General features: G+C 41.9%; 1 protein-coding gene across 2 annotated transcripts in view; it reads right to left on the bottom strand.

The window, feature by feature from the left end:
• The window catches only part of TIPARP (TCDD inducible poly(ADP-ribose) polymerase), a 34,643-nt gene extending 29,952 nt beyond the window's left edge, over positions 1-4,691 (bottom strand). The window contains exons 1-2 of one of the 2 annotated variants that reach the window (XM_079765691.1): positions 4,463-4,691; positions 485-1,435 (exon numbers count right to left, since the gene is read on the bottom strand). In XM_079765691.1, coding sequence (XP_079621817.1) covers positions 485-1,395 — 911 coding nt within the window. In that variant the 5' untranslated portion in view covers positions 1,396-1,435; positions 4,463-4,691. The other variant, XM_079765690.1, reaches the window with a different exon arrangement.
• Between the last annotated feature and the right edge of the window lie 20,583 nt (positions 4,692-25,274).

Here is a 25,274-nt window from a genome sequence, read left to right as displayed (position 1 = left end):
CATTCACAAAAACAGTTTGTACCATTCAAAATCAAGAGACCACAAAAATCTCCAAACAATACTATTTTCCTTTAAAAAGTAGCAGCTACTCAATGTGCAAAACTTGAAAATTAGATATATTAGGTATGAGTCTTATGTTATAAGACTCATCATGGACTTTCTTTCAAAATCAAGTTCTCCTGTATGATTAAAATTGTATTAGATTTACAACATTCAATGTACAGGTAACTTCTCAGTCATATACATATTGCACAGAGTAACATCTGAATTATTCAAATCATAAAAACTTTATTGTCTGGTTAGGTAAATAGCCTTCATTCAACCACTATGAAAAATCAGTACAGCACACAGGCAGAAGAGTAACAGTGGAAAAAAGAATAAAACCTGTTAGGTTATTTAAAAGAAACTACCCTACTAAGCTTTTAACTTCTTTATCTTCTCGATAGTATTTAACAACAGCTTTAAAGAAGTTATAAATACATACCCATACTTCATTCTCATCCTATCATTCTCTGGGTTACAGTAAAATCTTTCCAAGTGCTCCTGGGAATCATTGGATACACTCTGCCACTTTTGGGTAGTTGTCCTCTTGATCTGCCAATGATAGGGCAAGACCGTGTGGTGTTTCAAACAATCCCTGCCATAAATACACATGCCTTGCAAAAAGTCCATGCAAATTTCAATTTCGTTCTCTTGGTGAGTGTGGTACTGTAGCTGGTTCACCAACTCAAATACAAGATCAAGGGAAGCCTCCTCACTTTTGTCCTGAAAGAGCTCGGTACTCAACTTATCACTGGTGTCCAAAATGTACTGGATTGTAAAACTGTTGTCTTGGAAAACCCCTGGAACATAATCCATGACTTTGTCTATGCAGTCAGGACTAACAGGAACATCACTTGGGTGCAAAAGGGCAGCCTGGAAGTGCCCTGCTGTAGAATCGGCCACTGTCCCACTAATGGTTTCTGATGGAAAGTTGTGATCCTGGATTGGAATCACTTGTTCTGGAGCATCAGTAGAAGGGCGAGTTTCTGGTATTTGGTCCCCGACATTTGTCCCCTCAGGAATCAGGACAGACATATTGTTTTCTGCTGGTGGACAGGATGCGTTGATTTCCAGGGGTTTTTTCACCATAGGTTCATGTAAGCTGCTCTCATCTGCATCCTGGTTTCTGGATCTAAAAACCCCACCAAGTGAGCCAGATTCTAGCAAAGTGTTTAATATTGGCCTCAAAGACCTCAGGGTTCCAGTTCCCAATCTCTTCTGATCCTTTTTCTTAAAACAAGTCTTCAATGGAGTGATCTTCTCAGAGAGTCTCATTTGGCATGAAAAGTCATCAGGAGGAGAGGGAGGCTGCACTACACAGTCTGGCTCAGGTTCGGTGGTTTCCATTTCCATAATGTGGATTAGCTCCAATTGCTCCTCAGAGTCTAAAATCCTACCGGGAAAGAAAAGAAGATGATCACTTACAAGCTGACAACAACTGGAACCCATTCATTCATCAAAATGTTTAGTTTTAGTCTGTAAGTTCCTGAAATCACTCCTCTTACATTGTATTTCATCTTTTTAAATTTTATTGAGAAATTAAAGCTCCAGAACAGCCAGGGCTATGCCCACAGAAGGTAAAGGTAAAAGAGAAAGAGTATTTTAGGCACTTGAAATTTATTTGTGGACTTAATATACAATGATTTGCACTTCGGCTGGGGTATGAATTTTTACTCTAAGTCTAGGGTAGAATGGGAGGGGGAGAATGAGGGGTAGAAATAAGTGTGTCTAACTGATGACAGCAGGGAAACCATATCTTCACTGCTCTGTGGTTCTTTTCACAGTTGTTTATTTATCGCCTTTCTCCTGAGGTGACAAAACTGTTTCTTTGTAAAAAAATAAAAAAAGTTCATCAAATGAAGGATAAACTTCAAAGTTAAATAGTGAGTGAATTTGGGGTGTGAGGACATACTCAGGAAATAGGGGCTCTCAAAATGTTATATGGGAGAAAGTCAGGAGCCTGTTAAAGCATTTTTATTCAACTAAGTCCTTACTTAAGGTCACCTGTGACTTTAGGAAAAACAAGTATAATGAAACCAATTTTACCATAGGCTAATTGTTATAAACAAGAGTTAAGTTCATACAACAAAACGACATTTTTGATGACCTGCTGTATTCAGAAAGTTTCAATATAAACCCCAAAGACATCAAAGGGTCTACTTTTGCAATCTCCAAAACATTACCACTGCTGGAGGAGGAATAAATACCAGGGCTTGTTTAGCAACAGAAAGTATATCAACAACTACGGCACACACTGTTTTAGAAACCAAACACAACTTCATAAAGAGACGCCTTTGTCCTTGTCTTCAAAAAAGTTACACATGTATTTTTTAAAGGCAAATGAAGGAATATTGTAGAAAATAACATAATAATATAAAACACAAGCCACATTTTCAGATTCCTTATTAACTACTGAAAGAGAATAAAAGTTATTTCTTCAAGGAATCAGACCCTTTGGGGGAAAAATGGAACAAAGACTAAAGCCAAGGAAACTTTGTAAAATGACAACTGGTATCTCCTCCATAATCTAGCACTCATTAATTAATTCTGAAAATATTTATTAAGCATTGTGTCGAGTGGAAAAGGATTGGTGATGAGCAATTAATACTCTCCTCTCTTATCCAATAGACTGAAAGAGATATTTGATGCAAGGACCCATGACTTCATCAAGTATGCAACCCAGGTGCCCATTTCAGTGCCTAACACAAATGCAAACAGTGGGTACTCAGGATATTTTTTTGTCTGAATAACTGAAGAAAAATAACCTAAAGTGGCTAGTTCTATTAGGTTTTATGGGTCAACAATAACACAAAATAATAAAATTGAGTCCCCAGAAAAATGGATATTAAAGATCTAATTGGATTCTTGAATCTGTGCGTGTAAAAAGTGCATAATGATCAAACTCAGAAAAATGATTTTAAAAAAACAAAACAAAACACATCCCACAAGGTGTTAGCCTCCACGATAAGTACAAAAGGAAAAGGTAGAAAGAGTTCAGTGTGAGCTGCCATTGTTAGGGAAAGCTTCACGAAGAAGGAGGGACTTGACAGAAGACATAAATCATCTGGAAAGCAGCCAAGCCAGGCGTTATTATTCATCATTCAGTGCTCTTGCCTCAAGGCACAATTGGCACAGATTGTGGTATTCCCTCTCCACCACACCAAACCGGCCTGTGCCATCCTCCACACACGCACGCACACACACACGCACACACACACACACGCACGCACGCACACCCTCCTATCACACCCCACCAAGGCAAAACAGACCTGAACCCAATCTTTTGAGTCACACACTTCAACTTTTCCCATGATTGTCCTCGGTCACACTCGGAAATAAAACCCGAAGCAGCAGAGAACTGGAGGAGTGGCTGGAGTGGGGAAGTCAACAGAACCCAGTTCCTCAATTAGTTTGCGCTACCAAAAAAATAAAGATTAGAAGGGCACTTCCTGGGGTCCCCCCTCAGCAGGCCACCTACCACTCCTCCCCTCACCTCTAGATGCCCCCGATTTCTCCGGCACGCTCGGCTCAGAGCCCGCTCCAAGGGAATCGCCGGCTCCAAACTCAGGACTCCAAGGCCCGCCGCTGCCCGACACCCCGGCGCCGAGCCCCGGGTCCGAGCGACGCCTCCTTAGGGCCGCGGCGGTTTGCGCAGCTCCGCACCCCCCCGGCCGCGCCAACTCGGCGCAGCGCGGCTGAGGCGCCGCCAGGTTCGGCCACTGGGGTCTGGGAGTTCCGAGCATCTATGCCCCCCACACCCTCGGGCTAGCCTCCTCCCCCCCCCCCCCGGGATTCCCTCCATCCCAGAAGCCACTCAACGGGGGGCCCTTCCAGTCCAGTCTTCACCCCTCAACCGACCTTCCCAAGGGGATCGCTCCGCGAGTCTCGGAGGGTCGCAGGACCGCCCCGCGAAGCGCCGGGGGAAAAAAAAAAAGTGGCCGCCGCTTCTCGGGAAGGGCGACGGGAGACTCCCGCGCCTTCAAAGTTCACCCGAAAACCGCCTGCTAACTTCTGGGCTGCAGCCGGAACGCGGGGCGGCCGGAAGGCTCCCCTTTAGCCGCCGTGCCTCCCCCTCGGTCTGCGGAGTGCCCCCGCGGGGGAGGCCGCACGGACGCTCCCGCGCGGACCAAGGCGGGCGGGGGAGACGTCGCGCCCCTGACTAAACCCTTCGGGGGGTCTCACTCCGAGAGATACACCTGCCAGAGGCCCTAAGGGACTACCAAGTGGAAACCGATTCCATCTCGATGCGGACGGGATCCGAGTGAACTCGGTACAAAAAAAAAAAAAAGCACAATCCAAGTAGCCATCGCCCTCGATCCTTGAGAGTCGCTGCGGGGGGCCGGCGCCCCCTTCCTCGCCCGCCAGGCCCCCCCGCGAGGGTCCCCCACCGGCTCCTCAGAGCTCAGCCGGAGTCCTTTACCTGAACCGGCACCCAGAGAGCGCCGACCACAGGAGCCGAGTTGCGGCGCTGCCGATTCGCGGACACAACGTCCGCACGGGGGGTCGGCGCGGAGTGCAGGCTCGGGTTTCTAAGGGTCGCAGGCTGGGGACGCGGTGACCGGCGCCCGAGCCATTCCGCCGCCGCGAGCGCAGAAAGCGGCGACGGCGCTCTCGACCCGGCTGGCTCGCCTGTCACCTCGAGCTCTGCTTTAAAGTGGCTTCCGGTCGCCTGCTCGCTTCAGCCCGGCCGGAGGGGCGGGGCCGGGAGGGGGTGGGGCTTAGGGGCCGGGCGCTCACTGGGTGCCGGGAAGGAGCCCCGCCCCCTCCCGCGTGCGCGCTCGCCAGAGAAGGCGCCGGGGGTGGCCGCGGCCGCGCGCTCCCTCGAGGGGGCGTGTCCCTTCCGGGCGGCTCGGGCCGGGAGGGTCCCTGTCAGCTCGCTCCGTGGAGCGGGCGGCGAGGAGGAAGAGGGCGCTCCCTTGTGGGGCGGGCTCCACCTGCCTGCGGTTAGCTGGAGGATCACTTTGTTCCGAGAAATCCCAGGCATCCGAAGGAGGATGTGAAACGGAACGACCCGTTTCTGTGCGGGTGGCTTTGTTTATTTGCCTCCCTCCTCACAAGACGCCTCCGGCCCCTGACGCCACCGCACCCCCAGGGGCGGCAAACGGCTGCTATGGCCGCTGCGGCCAGACGGGGTCGCCAGCTCCGTACCCAACGGGCCGGCCCGGCCGCACCAGGTATCGCCGGCCTCAATGGGGTCGAAGGCATTCCTCTTTCAGGTGACCTACCTTTGGGTTTTTTTTTTTTTTTTTTTTTTTTTTAACGAAAAAGCGCCTACAGATGTGTTTTAAAGCCCACGGACACCGTAGTAATTAATGGACTCAATGCTTGTCTAGCGCCTAATTGCGTGCTCGGCGTGTGTTCGGCTTAGGCTGCAGCTCTGATCCACCCGGACACCCGCCCAGCAGCGTGCAGGGCACCACATACTCACCTCTAACACATATACCCCATGAATCTTTGCCGTATGGTCCGGACTGTAAAATGCCTTTATGGTAAGTCCATATATTGAATAGCTTTTCAGTGGTGGAGGAAGAAACACGTGAAAATCATTTAATCACTATGTCTGGGAAGGAAAGGCCCTGATCAAAATGAAAGAGAGTTAATTATGGCTTTATCCCCAACAGCTGGCAGAGAGAGAACAAACTACAGCTTGCGAAAAGATGCTCTCGGCCTGTGGGCCTGAAATATAAACTAATTTAATTCCATAATTTGGAGACTTTCTGCGTTCAAAAAGCCAACTAGTACCTTACCAGACGTGACAGCCTATAAAAATAGGAGCTGAGAGGTGGTCCTAATAGATATATGGTTCCAAGCTTTTCTTTTCTTTTCTTTTCTTTTCTTTTTTCCAAGCTTTTCTTAAACTCTTCTAAACCAAACCGGGTGACAAACTCTTCTAAATCTATTCAACAAAGAATATTTATTTATTTATTTATTTATTTATTTATTTATTTATTTATTTATTTAGCAAAGAATAGATTAAAGGTAGGATCACCACTGCAGGCTTATTTCGAATTGCATCAAGGCTGGGCCATTAAACTAAGGTGGAAATGATATGGACAGGATACAGAGGCTAATACAGAAAAGACAAGATTTCTCAGGCTTAAAAACTGATTTGAGACAAGCCTACTTGTCTACCCATACACGGAATTGCCTAGAAGCAAGTTTAAATGTTTTTGCTGTTTGCTTTTATTTATCTAATCTGTTCTGTTTTCTTTCTTTTCATGCCTTCCTTTGGATTACCTACTTTTAATTGTATTTTTCCCAACAATTATTTGCTATACATTCTTTATTCTTTTAGTAGTGTTTCAGTTATTTATTGCTGTGTACTGACCACCTCAAAACTTAATGACTTAACTCTTATTTGCTCAAGATTCCAGATTCTTTGGCTCAAGAATTCAGTTAGGCCATAGTGCATGAGCCACATCTGCTCCATGATCCCTTGGGCCTCAACTGGGGTGGCTCAGATGGTTGGGGCTGGCTCAAGTAGGCCCATGTGTCTTGGGCTGTTGGCTAGATTCCCTGGTTTTTCTCTACATGGCTTCTCCATGTGACTAACTTGGGCTCCCTCACAGCATGGTTAATTCCAGGATTCCGAGAGGGAGCATTCCAAGAGAACAAGCCTCAGTGTGCAGGCCTTTGCTTATTAAGGTATCATTGGCCAAAGCAAGTCACACAGCCAAGAGCAGAGTCTATGGCAGTGATGGCGAACCTATGACACGTGTGTCAGTAACCAGGATGAAACATTTGCTGCTCCTGAGGATGAAACATTTGCAAAATAATGTTTTTTCCTCAAAGTGACACACTACCCGAGTTATGCTCAGTTTTTTGGCGAAGTTTGACACACCAAGCTCAAAAGGTTGCCCATCACTGGTCTATGGCAAGAGGCCATGAATATTAGGAGGTGTGGTTCATTGGGGGCCATTTAGATTAAGGACAGAGCAACTTAATCCAATCGGATTAATTAAAAGTTTCTTCCAGGGTGTAACTCTTTGGAATTCCAACTTAAAATCTTTCCCTTCTGGGTCCTGAACTCAAAATTTTCACCCTCCACTCCCCACCCACTGCCCTTGAGAACTTTAAATCTCTCCAGTACTGCTTTCAGAATGTCAGTTGCCTCAGAAGGTAAAATGGCACGAGATTCTGGACTCATTCAGCACTCTTAGATCTAGTCTCTTCAAACTGCTAAAGTTTTAATGCTCCAAAATGTATCCTCCACAATGTCCACCTCGGATGTGACTCCTGGAAGACAATAGAATAGGAAGATCCTCTTATAGAACAGAACCAGGGACTGACATATTAACTGACCAAGGGCCTGGATTCCTTGCTATCCCAGTAATTATCCAGCAGGATTTGATATTTCTAAGGGCCAGAGACCACTGTGTTTCCCATTTTCCCCTTTCCTGAATAGTAGTTTTACCAACATTCTGTCTATCCACCATTGCTTTTTAGGAGTATTGAGGCAGATAAATTTTCTTTAAATATTGGTTGCCAGATCCACACTCTTAATGGGAAGTACTCCACATCATCAGAACTTCTGGATTCTGGATTTGAGCTCATTGCAGTAACTGGATGAGAATTTGAGATTGTTTCTCTTAGGGAGGGGATGAGTGTATTCCTTATAAGAAAAGAAAGGGCAGACACTGCTTATTGTCCCTATCTATTAAAAATATCCTGATACTTTAAAAAAATGTTTTTATTGATTATTTTAGAGAGAGAGGAAGGGAAAGGGATAGAGAGATAGAAATGTCAATGAGAGAGGAACCTGGATTGGCTGCCTCCTGCACGCCCCCTACTGGGGATAGAGCCAGAACTCAGGCATGCGCCCTAACTGGGAATTGAACTGGTGACCTCTTGGTTCATGAGTCAATGCTCAACCACTGAACCACACCAGCTGAGCTATCCTGATACTTTTGTGGGGGGTGGAAGGAAGGATGGCAATGAGCTTAGCTAAAAAACTCATTTCATTAGATCCCATACTGTTATGGGTGGCCATGGGATATATTTCTAGACATAATGGTGAAGATTTCTAGAAAAAAATGTTTTTTCTTAATATGTCTACTAACCACCTCAAAACTCCACTTTCTCCCTTTTTTACCCTTCTAGAATGAGGATGGAGGTGAACCTCATGACAAAAATGAACATGATGTGGAAAATATGAAGATGGAATCTACAAGATAGGGATGCTGAGCAGAAAGATATGAGTTTGGGTCACTCTTGACATCTGGAAGCTGCTGCAGCAGTTCTAGACTGGCTACATCTGGACTTACTTTTATGTAAGTAACAGAAACCCCAGTTTGGTTTTCTGTTATGTGTAGCTACAAATTTTCCCAGCTGATACATATACTATCATGTTATCTTCCAACTATTCTTCCTGCTTGCAGGCTCTACCAGTTGGATAGTAATATGACATAGCATGTCAGAGATAAAAAAGCTGTCACAAAGCAAAACATCAACTCCTCTAGCATTTTTTTGGCAATTCTACACCTATACCAAATTATATGATTAAGAACCATGTTTACTAAAGAAAAAATAGAAAGTAGAGAGGAGACCAAAAAATACTTCTAAAGTCCCATTTTAAAACAGCCTAAGTGCCCATCAGCAGATGAGTGGATTAAAAAACTGTGGTACATCTTCACAATGGAATACTACGCTGCTGTAAAAAGGAAGGAATTCTTACCATTTGCAACAGCATGGATGGAACTGGAGAGCATTATGCTAAGTGAAATAAGCCAGTCAGAGAAAGATAAACATCACATGATCTCACTCCTTTATGGAATATAATGAACAACATAAACTGATGAACAAAAACAGATCCAGAGACAGAGAAGCATCGATCAGAGTGTCAAACCTCAAGAGGGAAGGTAGGGGAGGGTGGTGTAAGGGGGAGAGATCAACCAGAGGACTTGTATGCATGCATATAAGCCTAACCAATGGTCACAGACAACAGGGGGGTGAGGGCATGAATGGAGGGATGGGGGGGCAATGGGGTATAAGGACACATATGTAATACCTTAATTAATAAAGAAAAAAGCTAAAAAATAAAATAAAGTCCCATTTTAACATTTTGCTATAGTGACGTTCCATCTTGTTTTACTTAAAGATTTTTTTCTATTATAACATCACTGTATATTCATATTTAGCTTAACAGTATATGTAACTTGCTTTTCATGTTAACACAGTCTTTTAAACAAATAGCTGTTGAATATTCCAAATAAACATAAACAAGTTTTACTTAACTGGTTCCTTGTCATTGAAATTATCAATTCACTTAAAAAAATGTTTGTATTGATTTTTAGAGAAAGAGGAAGGGAGAAGGAGAGATAGAAACATTATGAGAGAGAAACACTGCCTCCTGCATGCCCCTCACTGGGAATTGAGCCCGCAACCCTGGGCATATGCCCTGATTGGGAATCAAACTGGTGACCTCTTGGTTCCTGGGTCGACACTCAACTGCTGAGCCACACTGCCCGAGCTATCAATTCATTTTTTAAAAAAATCATTTTTTCACTGAGTATCTAATACATTTAAGTCACTGGATTAAATATTGTAAGTACTCATACATGAATAAGTGCCGCCTCTCTGAATGCTCTTCAAAACTGCAAAAGGTACAAATATGTACATGCAACATATATAGCATATGCATGTGTATACTTTCTATATGTGGCCCAAAGCCATTTAATATTTTTAAAATATGCTTATAGGATTGAAATATTCTAATTTCCTTTACACATATTTCTTTTATCACTTTCTGTTTTCCTTGTCTGCTGGACTCGCCTCAGCAAAGATCAGTTCAGTAGAGTACTCCCAATGAACAATTTATTAATGTAAATGCCAAAACTACATACTTGAAATTTCAAGTGACTCAAAACCTCCCGTTTCCCTGCTCATTAACAGAGTACATGCTATAAAGTACAAGTATCAATATCAGTTGCTTTCTGTTTTCATAATTATTAGTAATAGTTATTTCCCCAACAACCTTCTGGTGGAAAGAAAATCATTTCTGGTTACTGCACCAAGAAGGAAACAGTGACTAACGTGACTCAGAGAGCACAGTGAAAGACCTGAGATTTGCAAACAGAGGCCTTGGCTCTCAGCAATGCTGTACTGAGATTACATGGAGAATGCAGCCACGTTGCATAAATGGCAGAATGACAATTCCTTATCTATGAGTGCCAAGTCCAAGCTATAATGTTTCCTGACGATGTATTAAGAACAACTTACTCTTTAATGTGCATATATCTAATATATCCAAAGTAAAGGAAAAGTCCAACTGTTATTATTTAAACAACTGAATGACTTGTTTTTAAACATATAAATTCTATTGAAAATTCTCTCTTGATGCTGTTACTATTGGGCCAACTCTAGGGACTTATTTAAAGGAAGATTTCCTATTTCCTGGAGAGGGAGTTCTGTACTTTTGGGATTCTAGGGCAATAAAAGATTTGGCTGAATGTATTCACATCAAGTGGATTTTAAATATGGCATTTATGGGAGAAGATTGGAAAGTGCTGCTGGAGAGTATGTCAGAGCCACAAAAGGTAGAGAATTTATTTAATCAGCATGAATTTATGGTGAGTTAATAAAATGCTCAGGACTGGTTTTGAGCCTGACATGAACATACTTTGATAAATGTAAACTTCAGATTCATGCTTTCATAAATTGATAGAATATTCACTTTGCAGACCATTTCTGGGTTTTAAAAATACTTCTCAGTTATAATCACTTCTCTCTTGAAACTCACTTCTCTCTGCCTCTGATAAAGCAACAAGGTGCCTCTGTCTGGAAAAGATGAGGGTCCAAGGCCTACTAGAAAATAAACAGATAAAATATGAATAGGATGAGTCCTAAAATGCTTATGCCAGTTCACAAACTAAAGATGCTTCTTGACTTATGATGGAGTTATATCCTGATAAACCTGTCATAAGCTGAAAATTTGTTAAGTCAAAAGTACACTTAAATACGCCTAACCTACCAAACATCATAGCTTATCCTGGCCTAACTTAAAGTGCTCAAAACACTTACATTACCCTACTGTAGGGCAAAATCATCTCATTGCTGCTGCCCAGCACCATGAGAGAGTATTGTACCACATATCACTAGCCTGGGAATAGGTCAAAATTCAAAATTTGAAGTACAGTCTCGCCTGAATACATATAGCTTTTGCACCATCAGAAAGTTGAAAAATAATAAATCAAACCATCATAAATTAGGACCCTGTATATTCTGTTTTTGTTTAACTTTTTAAAAAATATGTTTTTATTGATTTTTTTAGAGAGAGAGGAAGGGAGAGGGAGAAAGAGAAACATTGATTGGCTGTCTCTTGCACACCCCCTACTAGGGTTGAGCCTGCAACTAAGACTGGGAATCAAACCGGTGACCTTTTTTTGGTGCATGGGATGACGCTCAACCAACTGAGCCACACTGGCCAGGGCTGTATTCTGTTTAAGACTTGCATCTGTAAACTGCCTAATCACTTGTTGGACTATTCTTATCTTCCCACAGGCTAGCTAACTGTGCTCTTTAATCCCCTTTAGTTTTGGACCTGTTTGTTGAATAATTCCCATAGCATATAAGCAAAGTGCTGTCTAATCTAACTGGTTTTGATTCTTTTTGAAAGGATTCTCTTAGAGAAGTCCCCAGATGTTTTCCAGACCATTCATTCAGTTGATTCAGCACACATTTATGGGTGTGTATGTGCCAGGCACTAGTTATGCAATGATGACTAAGATAGTCCCTACTCTCAGTCATTTTCATATGGTGAAGTCTATGAACTGACTATCCAGGTCACTTGGGAAAGTCTGCTACAGATTCCCCAGCCCCACCCTAGAACTTCTGAGTGAAAATCTGAGAGGGCATGACCTGACCGATGTGGCTCAGTTGAGCATCATTCAGTGCACTGAAAGGTCAAGGGTTTGATTCCAGCTGGGGCAACCGATTGATGTTCCTCTCTCACATCCATGTTTCCCTTCTCTCTCTCTCTCCCTCTCTCTTTTACTCTCTCTCCTTTCCCATCTCTCTAAAATTAATGAACATGCCCTCAAATGAGTATTAAAAAAAAAATTCTGAGAGGGCAGCGAATTCTGCACTTTGAAGATGTTCCCTAAGAACTGCTGCTTTACTATTAAGAACTCACAGGCTTTTAAAACCCTTGGGAGTTGGGTAGAAGGGAAAGGAGACTTGGAGGGTGACCAAATAGGAAAACAAATACACTATACTAGTAGTGTGGCAAGTGCTATAATAGAGGTGTACCTGCGAGGTATACCTGCAAGATGCTAGGAATATAATATAGAGAGGAGGAATTAAGCCTACCTCTATATTGTCAGGAGAGAGAATTTATGCAGCAGATTTCTTGAAGTATCTAGGATTACTATACCTTAGAATGTTAAGAAACTCAGCTGTTTCTACTGGGAGTACACCTACATTTAGTAGAGGGTAAAAGTTTTCTTTAAAAAAAAAATGAATTCCCAAGTAGTTTTCAAGACAATCTTGAAAATCATATGCAAGGATCATCCGAGTTAATAGCATTTCTAACTTGTGTGGATTTATCCTAAGGATATAATTAGAGTTATATGCAAAAGTTTAGTTACAAAGCTGTTCCCTGCAGCAAATAATTTGTGTCCAACTGCTCATTTTGATCAAATCCCAACCTCAGTTCTCTGTGAGACAATTTCCCTGTCCCCACTTCTTATACTGTCATGAGACATTTGGGGCTATAAATACTTTCTATTTTTACTGCTTAGGCTCTGCAAAGCCAATACTCTGTAGTAAAAACTTTTTCCAGTGACAAAAATAGAATTTAGCAATTTAATTTATCGTTAGCCCTGACTAGCCACACTGGGCAGGACTATGTACATAGTAAACTCAATATGGTGATTTTGCCAGATTGGACATCCCAGCCATTCACTGATGAGAGATGTTCTGATGCCCATCTACCTTTCATCTCTGACTCCTCCACTAGGCAGATAGCTCCCAGACCATAGATTTTCAACCTGAAAATCTTTTTCTCCAGTTTCTATCAAAACACAATCTCTCAGGTGGGGCTTGTATATTGAATAGGGCCTCTTATTTATCTTTTCCTCCCTGGTTTCCAGGAGAGCAATTGACATTATCAGGTAGCTAATGACCCCATTCATTCAACACATATATATTGAGTCTTTGTGTTGTAGGTACTTCTTAATGATAGGGATACAGCAGAAAATAAAACAAATGGTCAACTTTCACCAACATTCAAACGGAGAGAGATAGACAGGTGGTATCAGGTAGTGATGAAAACTATAAGAAGGAAACATTGTAAGGGTGTGCTACAACATAATTAGTCAAACAAGGACATTTTGAGAATAATTACTTATAATTACTATGTCAAGACAAAACAGATGAAATCAGGACTATCCTGGAAAACCTTATTCTAGGAAAGGCATGAAAGAGTCCTGTGGGTAGGGGATGAGGTACTTTTTAAAATTAATGTGCTATTCAGGAAGGGCATTTTCTGAATGGAAACATTTAAGCACAAGCCTGAGGAAAATTAAGGGGCTAGTCATGATGATATTAGGGGAGGGGCAATCCAGGTAGATGGGATATCATATGCAAAGTCTCCGAGGTAGGAACAAGACTGGCATGGTAGAGAAAAATCACAGAAGCCAGTTTGATCGGAGTGGAATGAACAAAAGGAAGTTCTGGTGAAGAGGTCAAAGAAGTGGCCAGAGGCCATATTTTATCTTTTGAGCCCATGGTAAGGACTTTGGATTCTACCTTAAGACAAAAATCTATATGCTTTACATTTTGAAAGGATAACTCTGGCTGCTGTGTGTGAAGGAGCATTATACAATAGAAAGAGTGAAAGCCAGGAAGATCAGTTTATAGTCTAGGCAAGAGATTATGGTGGCTTGGATTTGGACTAGGGGGGTAATGGTGGCAGTGATGAGATGTGATTAGATTCTGGACACGTACTGAGGGTAGAACTGAGAGGATTTGCTGGTGAATTGGAAATGGCGTATGAAGAAAACTAAAGAGCCAGGGATGACCCTTCAATTGCTTGAGCAATTAGAAGAATGAAGTTTCATTTATTGAGATGATGAGGACTATGGGAATTAGACTTTTGGGAGCAAGGGGAAACAAGAGTGTAGTTTTAGACATGTTAAGATTGAGATATATTAAATATCCAAGAGGAGATGGTTAGTAGGCAGTTGGATAATGAAGGCAAAAGTTTAGGGGGAAAGTTGGGACTGTTTGCTGCCATATCTAAGAATATTCCCCTTTCTGAACCTACATAGAAAACATATTGAGGTACATACATTTATTTTTAATGTATTTTTATTTATTCAGAGAGGAAGGTAGAGGGAGAGAATCATTGATCAGCTACCTCCTGCACGCCCCCTACTGGGGATCGAGCCCGCAATCCGGGCATGTGCCCTTGACAGGAATCAAACTGAGGACCCTTTAGTCCACATGCCAACGCTCTGTCTAATGAGCCAAAGTGGCTAGGGCTAAACGTGTGTCTTTTAAAAAGAGGACTGCATTTGCAGAGGAAGATTTAGTTTCACAAAGCGTGAAAGTGAGGTGTTGCCCAGTGGTGTGTCGACACATTTCATATTTCTCCAGCAGAAGCAAACTGTAATCCCTATAAACTTAAGCTAATTTACAGCTACCATTACCCAACTGTGTCAGTGAAGACCCCATTCAGGAAAGCTAAGAAATCACTTTGAAACTAAGAAAGTAAAATAGTTATTGTTTGTGTAGTCTAGAGACCCAGAGAAAGAAAAATAGCCAATTCCAAGACAAGCCTATTAAAATACAAAATTGGCACAGGTGTATACAATTATGTAAGCCTAAATTTGGTTTTAAAACAAAAACCTATAATATTAATTAGAGTTCCCATTATTTATTGACTTCTTACCTACAAATTTTGAAGAAGCAGCTGTCTTTTATTTTCAACTGCAAAACAGATGGAAATTCACTCTACCAGGGAAATCTATAGTCAGCAAAAGAACATATTTGCAACATTATTTGCTGTATTATTTTGACTTCCATCACCTGCCTGAGACTCTTTCATTTTTGACTTTCTGAGGAGTTAGCCAAAATGGAAACTAAGCATCGGAATTGCTTTTTCTCAAGAATCAGTGTGTTTACATTGAAACCAAAGTAAATCTCGGTTTGTTCCAAAGTTTTACAAAGTCACCAAGAAAGCAACATTTCCTTGGTTAAAAATAACGCTCTATTGACATGAAATCAGCGTGACCATAGGAGGAATGGAAACCGAAACCGGTGTGTGGTTTTATTTTTAATCAGACTTCAAAGTAAAAGCCAGGAAATTTCAGCTGCATCAACAAACCGTAGGTGCAGAACTGTTGGTGCAAATTAATGGGCTAATTGCATAGCTAACTGACCCAGAAAAGGACTTTTGATTGACAATCATTTTTATTCTTTCCTCTATTTTATTAAACACCTGTTACAAGTAGTTGCTGAGCATGCAATGGTGAGCAAAACAGACATGACCCCTGCCATCATATAGCATATGAAGAAGACAGAGATTATTCAATTAATCATTCAAATCAACGTATAATTGCAAACTTTAATAAGTGCTTTGAAGAGGAAACTGGGTGCTGTGACTGACCTACGTAGGCCAGGACAGTCAGGGAAGTCTTTCTTGCTGAACATTTGGCTGAGCTCTGGCAATTAGTAAGCATTAACTAGGTCAGAGGGAGGTGATGGGTGGGAGCCGTTAACAGTAGTCAGGAGATGGAAACCACAGTGCAATGCCAGAATTGTAAAGGTTGAATGATTGAAGATCATAATTTTTGCGAAAGAGAGCCACTGTGTCTGGAAAGTACAAAGCGAGATGGAGAATGGCTGGAGATGATTTGGGGATGTAGACCATTAAGCTTAATAAAAGATTCTGAAGAAAAATAGGCAGTCATTGATGTGTTTTAATTAGGAAAATGATATAACCATATTTTTATTTTTAAAAGTCAACTCTGGGGCAAGGAGAACTTTCGCTTCCAGTAATGGATTAGGTAATTCAGGCTAACACTTTTACCGAAACAAAGAAACAAACCCACAGAAGTTGGACAAAATATTTTTTAAATCACTCCAAGAGCTAGCTCGACAATGAAGTAGGGTAACAAGATCTAAGAGAAGAAAACACAGAGAGGTGAGCAGAACATTTAGAGATGCTTTTCCCAAGGAGGTGATTGGGAAGCTGTGGGGATCGGCTACAGTGTTTTGACAGGTTCAAGGCTTGGACTGATGAGAGGGCACAGTCCTCTCATTGCCACATGCAAGTCCCAGCTTGGAGGGCAGGGCCCTCCCAGCACAATTATAGCCAACAGCTATAGTTGTAAGCATGAACCTATGATCCGAACACATTGCCTCACGTGCCTGAGTAATGTAGGCTTGATAGAGTTCAGGTATATGTAGTTGAGTATGATCGAAACCCACGAGAATGTTGTAAACATCTTGACCACGCCCTTACTTTGCCTCGTGGCATCTGCTAAAAAATAAAGACACGGCTTATGGGCGTCGGCGCTATCTCTCAGGGAGCAGCGTCCCACCAAGACCCAGCTTTCATTCTCTTGTCTGTCTTTTCTAAGCCGTTCACCCTTGGCCATGCTGGTGTGGCACAGGAAGCTAAACAGAACTTTTGACAGACTACTAGGAACAGGAATATAAAATTAAAATTTGAGGAAGGTCAAGGGGAGTGACTCCAGGTTTTGGGTTTTGGATCCAAAGGACTACATTGGGAGTAAAGATAAACCAGAAATAAGCCAGCCCTCCCAGCTTCAAATCCTCTGAGGTCCTCCAGTTGGATTAAGGAGACCTATCATTGCTAGTAGCCTTAACCTCTTTCCAGAAGCAAATATAAATTCTCCTTGAAGAAAGATGATATTATTCTGGAACTCAAACTATTTTTACAATTATCCAAATGCCGTATATGGTACTCAACTAAAAATAACCAGGTGAGCATTCACAAACTGATGGGACATGTCAAATGACATACAGATTAAAGGTCCTCCTTCTGGCAAATATAGGGCACACATCACCTTAACCAAGTATTTGAACTTAAAATTAGCACTAATAGATATTATGTATCATCTGATAGGATTAACAGGAGAGGACAAACCATCATCAATGTAATATTCTTATAAAAATATATTTTTAAACTCAGCAAGCATCTACTGAACCTCAGCTATAGAGGTAAGGCATGTGTTGGAGCTATGGAGAATAAGACCTTAAGATCTATAATAATAAAAGGGTAATATGCTAATTAGACTGGACGTCTTCCGGACCTCATTCTGGACGTCCTTCCTGATGAAGCTGGGGCGGAGGGAAGCCAGCCCGGGTCCTGGCAGACCCCCTCTCTTAATTTGGCCAAAGGGAGATTTGGGGAAAATAAGGAACTTAGAAATCCAGAAGCAACTACAAGGACTTGGAAAAACTGTCTTTGAGGTCCGCAGATGGGTTACTGATCAGTTACCCATCTGCCTAACAAAGCTTATAGGGCAGTCTTCCCTAAATGAGTAAGTTCATGCTGCTGGAGGACTAACTTATGGGTAACTGTTCTGGGACATAGACCCTATGATCTGGGAGTATCCACCAGCCTTCCTTCGTTCTCGTGCCTCCTTCTTGCGGGGCCCATTCCCCTTCCTGAGAGTGCACTTTGGAGGTTCAAGTAATTCGGGGGCCAACATGATCCGTGATGGTGCACACTGGTTTCCTTCTGACACTGAGTCTTTCCCTTTCTGGTGACCTTTGCAATGGATGACAGCTATTTCCTTGAGTTCCCAGACTGCTTCTAGTAACTTTAAAATTTCATTCTGATTTTTGATTCCTTTCCCTCTGGCCGTCAGGAGCCCCCTTTCCTTATATATGGCCCCATGGATATGCAAAATGATTTTTAAAAATATATTTTTATTGGTTTCAGAGAGAAAGGGAGAGATAGAAATATAAATGATGAGAGAGAACCATTGATTGGCTACCTCCTTCATGCCCCCTAGTGGGGGATTGAGCCCACAACCCAGGCATGTGCCCTGACTGGAAATGGAACTGTGACCTCCTAGTTCATAGGTTGACGCTCAACCACTGAGCAATGCCAGCCCGACCAAAATTATTTTAATAGTGGAAAAAACTACCACTGTTCCATGACCTTTAAACATTTTTCTCAAAACATTATGGTTAGTTAGGAAGGCAGGAAAATGAAAAACTAGTAAAACAATGTTTTCTTTAGTACACTATAATTTAAAACACTAGAAACATTGTGGATTAAAGCATTTCATTTCTTTGTAAAAAACTCAAAGGATAGTTTGAACAACTCTTCTGATTGTATAATTAGTTATATGGATTAAGCATCTTCTCTATGCCTTTGCAAATTGTCATACTCCTTTCTAAGCTTGATCAGCTTAAATCATTTTGTCATTTGCACTTATGTCATGAAATATCTCCAAAATTTCTCTTAATGTGAAGTTTTTGTCAGTGCCACTGCCTCCAAGGCATCTTCATCCTTTTCATCACAACCACTTTCCTTGTTAATCTTCATAAATTTGCCTTCACCAAGTTCCTCTGGCAGCATAGCTAGTGTTTCTACTGGTGGCAGTGTTAATACTCCCGGTTATCTCTTCTATAACTCCATTTATGTTTGATTCTAATTTCACTTTCAGCATTATCACTTTTAATTTTTTCCTGTACCTTCATCTTTTTGGTCAAACTCCTCTTTCAAATATCCATTTTTATAAAATGTCATGTAAGTTTATCACCGGGAGACAAGGAGGCAACACAATAGCATACTTTGCTGTCTGTCATGAACTGAATAACAGATGTGCAGTGACCCATCACTGACAGATTTGGAAAGAAGTGTTGTGATTGGTCACTGTCACTAATCAGGTTGGGCATCTGTTAATTTTGTGGTGATTTGAAGATTGAAATTCTGGGAGTCAAGTTTGTTCTTTATGCAATTACTATTAATATACCATGGGAATTAAAATTTGAATCATGTCATTGTGTGTGTGTGTGTGTGTGTGTGTGTGTGTGTGTGTGTAGATATGTGTGTGACTCTAGATAGAGGGTATATATAATAGGTGTCCACTGTACTATTCTTGCAGCTTTTCTTTAAATTTCAGATTATTGTAATAAAATTTAGGGTGGGGAAGCAAGTCATGAAGAGGTAAGATAACAAAAGCCAAAACCTAGAGAAACAATAGCTAATAAAAACAGACCAATAGGAAATCAGAGAATAGAATCAGATGACCTGGGTTGGAATCCCACCTTACTCATCAGCTGTGTCATCTTGAGCAAGTTATACAATCTCTCTAAATCTGTTTTCTCGGAAAAAAAAATGGAGATAAAAATACTACCTACTTTATAGGATTATATAATTATTAAATAAGTTGCATATATAAAGTACTTAGAATAGTGGTACATAGTAATTACTTCATAAGTATAAGCTGTTTCAGGTTTGTTGAGATAGAGGAGACTTTAATATGTTTAGATTCTGGTAAGAATTCAAAAGAGAGAGGTTGAAGTTAGAAGAAGGGATAATTAATGGTGTATGGTTCCTAAGAAGGTGGGAAGGGAGGGGATCCAAGGAAGAAACAGAGGCTAAAGGAGGAGCATTTCTATTTTAACAGGAGGGAAAGAGAATAGAATGGGTGCAGGTGTCAGATGGGTGGTAATTTTGCTAAGGAGAAGGTGTAATGACTTCTGTATTCTCCAAGAAATAAAAGGGGAGGTATTTTCTTTTTCTTTATTTAAAAAATATATATTTTTGTTGATTTAAGTGAGAAACATCAATGATGAAAGAGAATCATTGATTGTCTGCCTCCTCCATGTCCCCCTACTGGGGATCAAGCCCACAGCCACCCATATGCCCTGTCCCGGAATCAAACTGTGACCTCCTGGTTCATAGGTTGATGCTCAACCATTGAGCAACACTGGCCAGGCAAAGGCAAGGTATTTTATAAGAATTAGTAGCAGGAGGGGGATCAGAGATGCAGGAGAGTGAGGAAGACTTGAAATGAACCTTGTAGAGAACAAGAGAGCCAGTCGGCCAAATAAATGTGACTGGATTGTTGGCAGTGTTGAGGGCCCAGAGATAGTGACCTTAAAATTATAGTCATATCAGCTTGCCCTTTTGTGTTTCTCAGATGTGGTGCATAGCTGCCTGGGTTCAGACATGGAGGATGTGGGCTGTTGAATTCACCTAAGATTGTGGTTTTTCCAGATAGATGTGAGGAAAAGATAAAGAGACTAGAGAATGTATGATATTGGCAAGAGGATTACTGAAAGTATGGACTATGAAATCTAACCTGGGAGGGAGATTAGTGATGAGATAAAGGGAAGGGTCCTCTTAAGGTCAAATAATGGTCCTAGTGAGAATTATTTAACTAGCAAAGTAGCCATTTCCTAAATTAGGGAGCCATGTTCTGTGTAAAGAGGATGTTTCATTGGGGCTCTTTCTGTTTTAGTTGTGGCTGAGGCCCTACAGAGCAAGAAGTAAACAATAGGTGCTGTAATGAGAGGCTATATCACCTAATACAGGACTTGCAAAGAGAGGGTCCAACTGGTGTTGTGACCCTTAATCCATCACCCACCTAGAGTTTGTACAAGAACTGGAGGTGAAAAATTGACAGGGAAGTTTTCTTTGGAGAATTGTTGGGGTGCCTTGGCTTGTTCTTCCCCTTTATTCTAGGTGAAGGGAATGATGTTTCTCTCTTTCTAAACCAAGTGAGAGAGATATTTCAAGGAAACTACTTGAGGAGCTTCAACTGTGCCTCCCTGAGTTTGAAGAGTGTAAGCACTGGTAAGAGAAAATGACCAATTTAGATGGGGTGATGGTGGAGATATAAGGTTACATTGGGAGCAAGCTACCTAACCACCAGCAGTGGGCGAGGTTGGGAGAAGCCAGTCTGGGGCTATCTCAGATTCCATGGTTGGCTGGAGGGAGTGGCTACCAGCTGGTCAGGGGCTGAGGAATAAATTATAGGAAACCAGGAGGAGGCCAGAGACATTGCCACCATCAAGGAGTGAGTATCTCCTCAAAATTCCTTAAGAAAAGAGTGGTCAATAGGATTCTGTCATCCCAGAGGCTATCATGCTGGACTGTGTCTGTGCCGATCAAGGGAAACCTTGACAATCTCTTCTCTCTCTTCCTAATGCAAATAGAGTAGCCAAACTGGGGGTGAGAAGGGGAAGACAGAGAGAAGCTGCGTCAGTACTCCTTCCCAGCCAGCAGCAGTAACAAGGTGGGAGAGGAGAAGAGCTTTAGCTTTGAATGTGGCTCAAATTCTATTGAACATTCTTGTGACTGTGAGTTCTCAGGAGAATTTTTATCACCTAAAAGTAGCCAGAAAAGTTAGGGGTCTACCCTAGGAACAAGGAAAACAAAAGAAAAACTAGCTCGGGAGTTGAAAAGGGCAATTGAAAGAAAAAAAGAACTCACCTTAAAATTCTGCCCTGTAGAATTTCTGCACCGTACTACTGGTTACTCCAAAATAGTGAAATAATAATAACAAGCTCCAGAGTGTGGATGAGGGAGCAGTTGGTTCTGATGTACTGGAATAGAATGTCATTGAGGGTGAAGAGGTCAAGATATGAGAGATATGGTGTTGGCTTTGACATCTTTGTGGATGATAAAGTCCTCCATGATGCCTGCAAAGTTTGAGTAGAAAGACTGCAAGCAATGTGCCCAAGGTAAATTGTTCTCAAACTTTGGAGGGTATTAGAGTCACCTGGAAACCCATTAGAAGATACAGAGTCAGGCTTGTTAAAGTAGAATAGGGCCTGGACTTCTGTTTAATTTTACCAAGTTCCCAAGTTATCTGTAATTTACAACAACGTGTTAGAACCACTGTCCAATATTTAGTGGAGGTAAGTAACTGATTAGTCAGTACATAATAATATTTATCAGGGGAAAGGAAGAGAGGGTAGGTTAGCCAAAGAGAAGGGACCTCTGGAAAGCATTTTTTTTTTTTTTTTGCTATCATAGGGTCTAGAAACTAATAGGGACAACTAGCCTCTCAACCAATTATCCATAACTATCACCTTTACTTCTTTCCTTTTTGTGAAAATGAGTGTTATGAATTGAATTATGGGTCCTCAAAAATGACATGTTGAAATCTTAACCCCTAGTACCTTAGAATGTGAACTTATTTGGAAATAGAGCTACAAAAATTTGGAAATAGATGTGATTAAGATGAGAGCATACTGAAGTAGGGTGGACCTCTAATCCAATATAATTTGTGTCCTTAAAGAAGATGGCAATGTGCACACTCAGGAAACACAATGTGATGATGAAGGCAGAGATTAGAGTCATGCAGCTACAAACACAGGAACAGCAAAGCTTGCTGGCCAACCATCAGAAGCTAGAAAGAGGCAAAGAAGGATTCCCTCTTTCCTTTGATTCTGGGCTCCTAGCCTCTAGAACGAGGAGATAATACATTTCTGTTGCTTTAAACAACCCAGTTTGTGGTACTTGGTTATGGCAGCTCTAGGAAACTAATACTGTACAATGAAATAACTGATATGATGAAATATTCCTTTCATGATGTACAATAGATCATCTCTCTTACATGCTGCCCATGCTGTGTCCCTGTCCCTTTGCATTAAACTTACAGTTTATCTCAGTACACAAAGAAACATGTGTAAGTCAATGGGTGCCATTAGAACAAGAAGAAAAAATTCACTGCTTCTTGCCACGCTTAAGCTGAAACACTTTGTGTTCTTGATGGAGTAGTCAGCCCCCATACTGGCTTTTGGACTTATTATTGACAAATGAGTCAGTTCATACAAGACTGGTAGCTTATTTGAGTAGGTGTAAGTTATTTTGAAAAAAGGAAAAGAAGCCTGTAAAATACACTTGCATGCTACTCTCATAAGAAAACATTCCCATGAGAAATCTTAAAACAGCCTTCATCAAAGTGCTGAGAAAACATCTTTGCAGTCATACATAATGGGTTCCACCTCCAAAAGTCCTCCCACCTCTTCTGATTTTCATAGCTATTCTCTTCTTCCCAATACTGAAAGAAAGTTGTGGGCTATGGAATGGCCCAAGAGACAGCACTGACTGACTCCAGGAAAGATTAAGTTCCTGGTTTATTTAGCAAAGGCTACAGAAACCAAGCAGTAAAATGCTACTCAGAGCAGGAAGAGAGAGACACAGCATATCTCATGCAGCTTTTTCCAGCCTCCCATAGTCCCTAAGAGGATGCAAAGCTGCCTCTGACATGTCAAATTAAGATATACCTTATGGTCCAGAAATGCTACTTCGAGAAATTTCTCTTTCAGGAGAAAACCAAGGGGCCAAGTAAAAGACTAAGTGGCTTATAGATTCTAGAGCGAGGATGAAGTCAGTGGTTACTGGCTGAGCTGGGTAGTCCAAGACTTATGTCTAGAAAAGGCATTATATGTTGCAGCCCCTCTTTTATATCAGGACCTTGAGTATGTGCTGTAGAAGAGATAGGGTATGCTAAAAGGGCACCTGGACCAGAGATTCTTGTCCCAGTTTAGGCTGCACATACATGGTTCCAAAGTTCTCCCTCAAGTCTTCTATAAGATAATTTTACCTGGATGCTCTGCAGCTGTCAAATCCCAAAGCTCACCATACCTGAAAACTTCCTTCATTTCAGCCCCATCTCCTTCCCTCAAATCTCTCTCTTACTCTTGAATTTAATTTTTATATCTCTCCTAAACTCCCCCCAAAAGAGTAATCTACTTGTACTATTTCAAATTGCTCATCTCCCCCAGAATCTCCAGCCTGCCTTCAGTATCCTTCACATTTCTGAAACGGCCTGATTAAGGCCTCCAGTGACCCCGGGGTGCCCAATCTAATAGTCACTTTATTCTCTTCATGCTTACTTCTCAGCAGCATTCAAGCTGCCTACTTCTCAGATGACTATTCTCCTCTCTTGACCTTAGGTACATTACACATCCTGATTTTCTTTCTGCTTCCTTTCCCTGTTCCTCTCTATTTCTCAACATTCTCCTCTTCAAACTCTAAAATACAGAGTACCTCTAACATATCTTAAAACATCATCAATATATGTTGATCTGTTATGGCAGAATGCATGGGAGAACGATCAGCCAGCACTCTGAGGGAGGAGAGTTTAACCTTTATTTCACAGATCTGCTAGTCCAGGGGAATTCCGGATCCAAAGCCTGAACTGAACTCATGAGGAAGCTCTGACCTATATATCTCCTCCTGTGGAGGGCCCCTGAGGGTCCCCGCAGCTCTGCCCAAGTCAGTCAGTGTGGGGAAGTAAGACTACAGTTTTAACCAGATACTGAACTAGGTTGCAAGCCGCCCCCCCCCCCCCATTTTCCTTTTCATTCCCCTCTCTTGTCCCACAAGCTATTCTCAACCTTGGGGATTACAAAAGACTCAGGAATTGGCAATAAGGTTGATGACCACTCTTGCTACTTCCTGCTGAAGAGGGAGGGGAGGGCGATGAAAAAGGGAGTTCAGTATCCCGAGTCTTCCCCATCTTCCCCAAGGGGGTCTTTGGAGTAGCAAGGGCAGAGAAGTTCTCCTCCCAGTACCAGTCTGGAGTTCCAGTGACATTTGTATGAGGACAGAATAAAACTGTTAGAAAAAAATAAAAACAATAATTATCCAGATAGGAGGGAATAAGGAGATTCAGCCAGATCCACCATCTTCTTGAAGATGATCCGCATGGGATGGTTCAGGTCAGAGGTCACCTTCCACTCTGGATGCTGATTGTCCAGCTGGTGGGCTGCTTTTACCTAGGAGTGGTGGGTCCAGGTGTTCAGTCCTGTAACTTTGAGAGCTGAGGGGGTGGTCAGTATGACTGCATAAGGTCCCTTTCAGGTTGGCTTAAGGGGTTCCTTTTTCCAATCTTTTACCCAAACCTGGTCCCCAGGCTTGTGAGGGTGCACAGCTGTTCCTAGAGAGATGGGCAATTGATCAGTAACCCATCTGTAGACTTTAAGGATAGTTTTCCCAAGTACTTGTAGCTGTTTCTGAATTTCTAAGTTTCCTATTTCCCCCAAATATCCCTTTGGCCAAATTAAGGGAGGGGGTCTGCCATATAGAATTTCAAACGGCTCTCAGGGCACAGCACACTCACAGGAAAATATTTGTCTAGGGTAAGTTCATCTCCTGGCATAGCTTAGCCATAGCCGGTTCATGCATTCTACTTTCCCTGAACTCTGGGTCCTGTAGTCTGTATGTAACTTCCACTTAATTCTGAAGGCCTTAGCTACTTGCTGTAATACCTCAGCTATAAAGGCTG

This window comes from Cnephaeus nilssonii (genome assembly GCF_951640355.1).
Source record: "Cnephaeus nilssonii genome assembly, chromosome: 3".
In the NCBI taxonomy this organism is placed as follows: Eukaryota; Metazoa; Chordata; class Mammalia; order Chiroptera; family Vespertilionidae; genus Cnephaeus; species Cnephaeus nilssonii.
The sequence above is the reverse complement of the archived record's forward strand: the minus strand, read 5'-3'. Positions and strand labels throughout refer to the sequence as shown.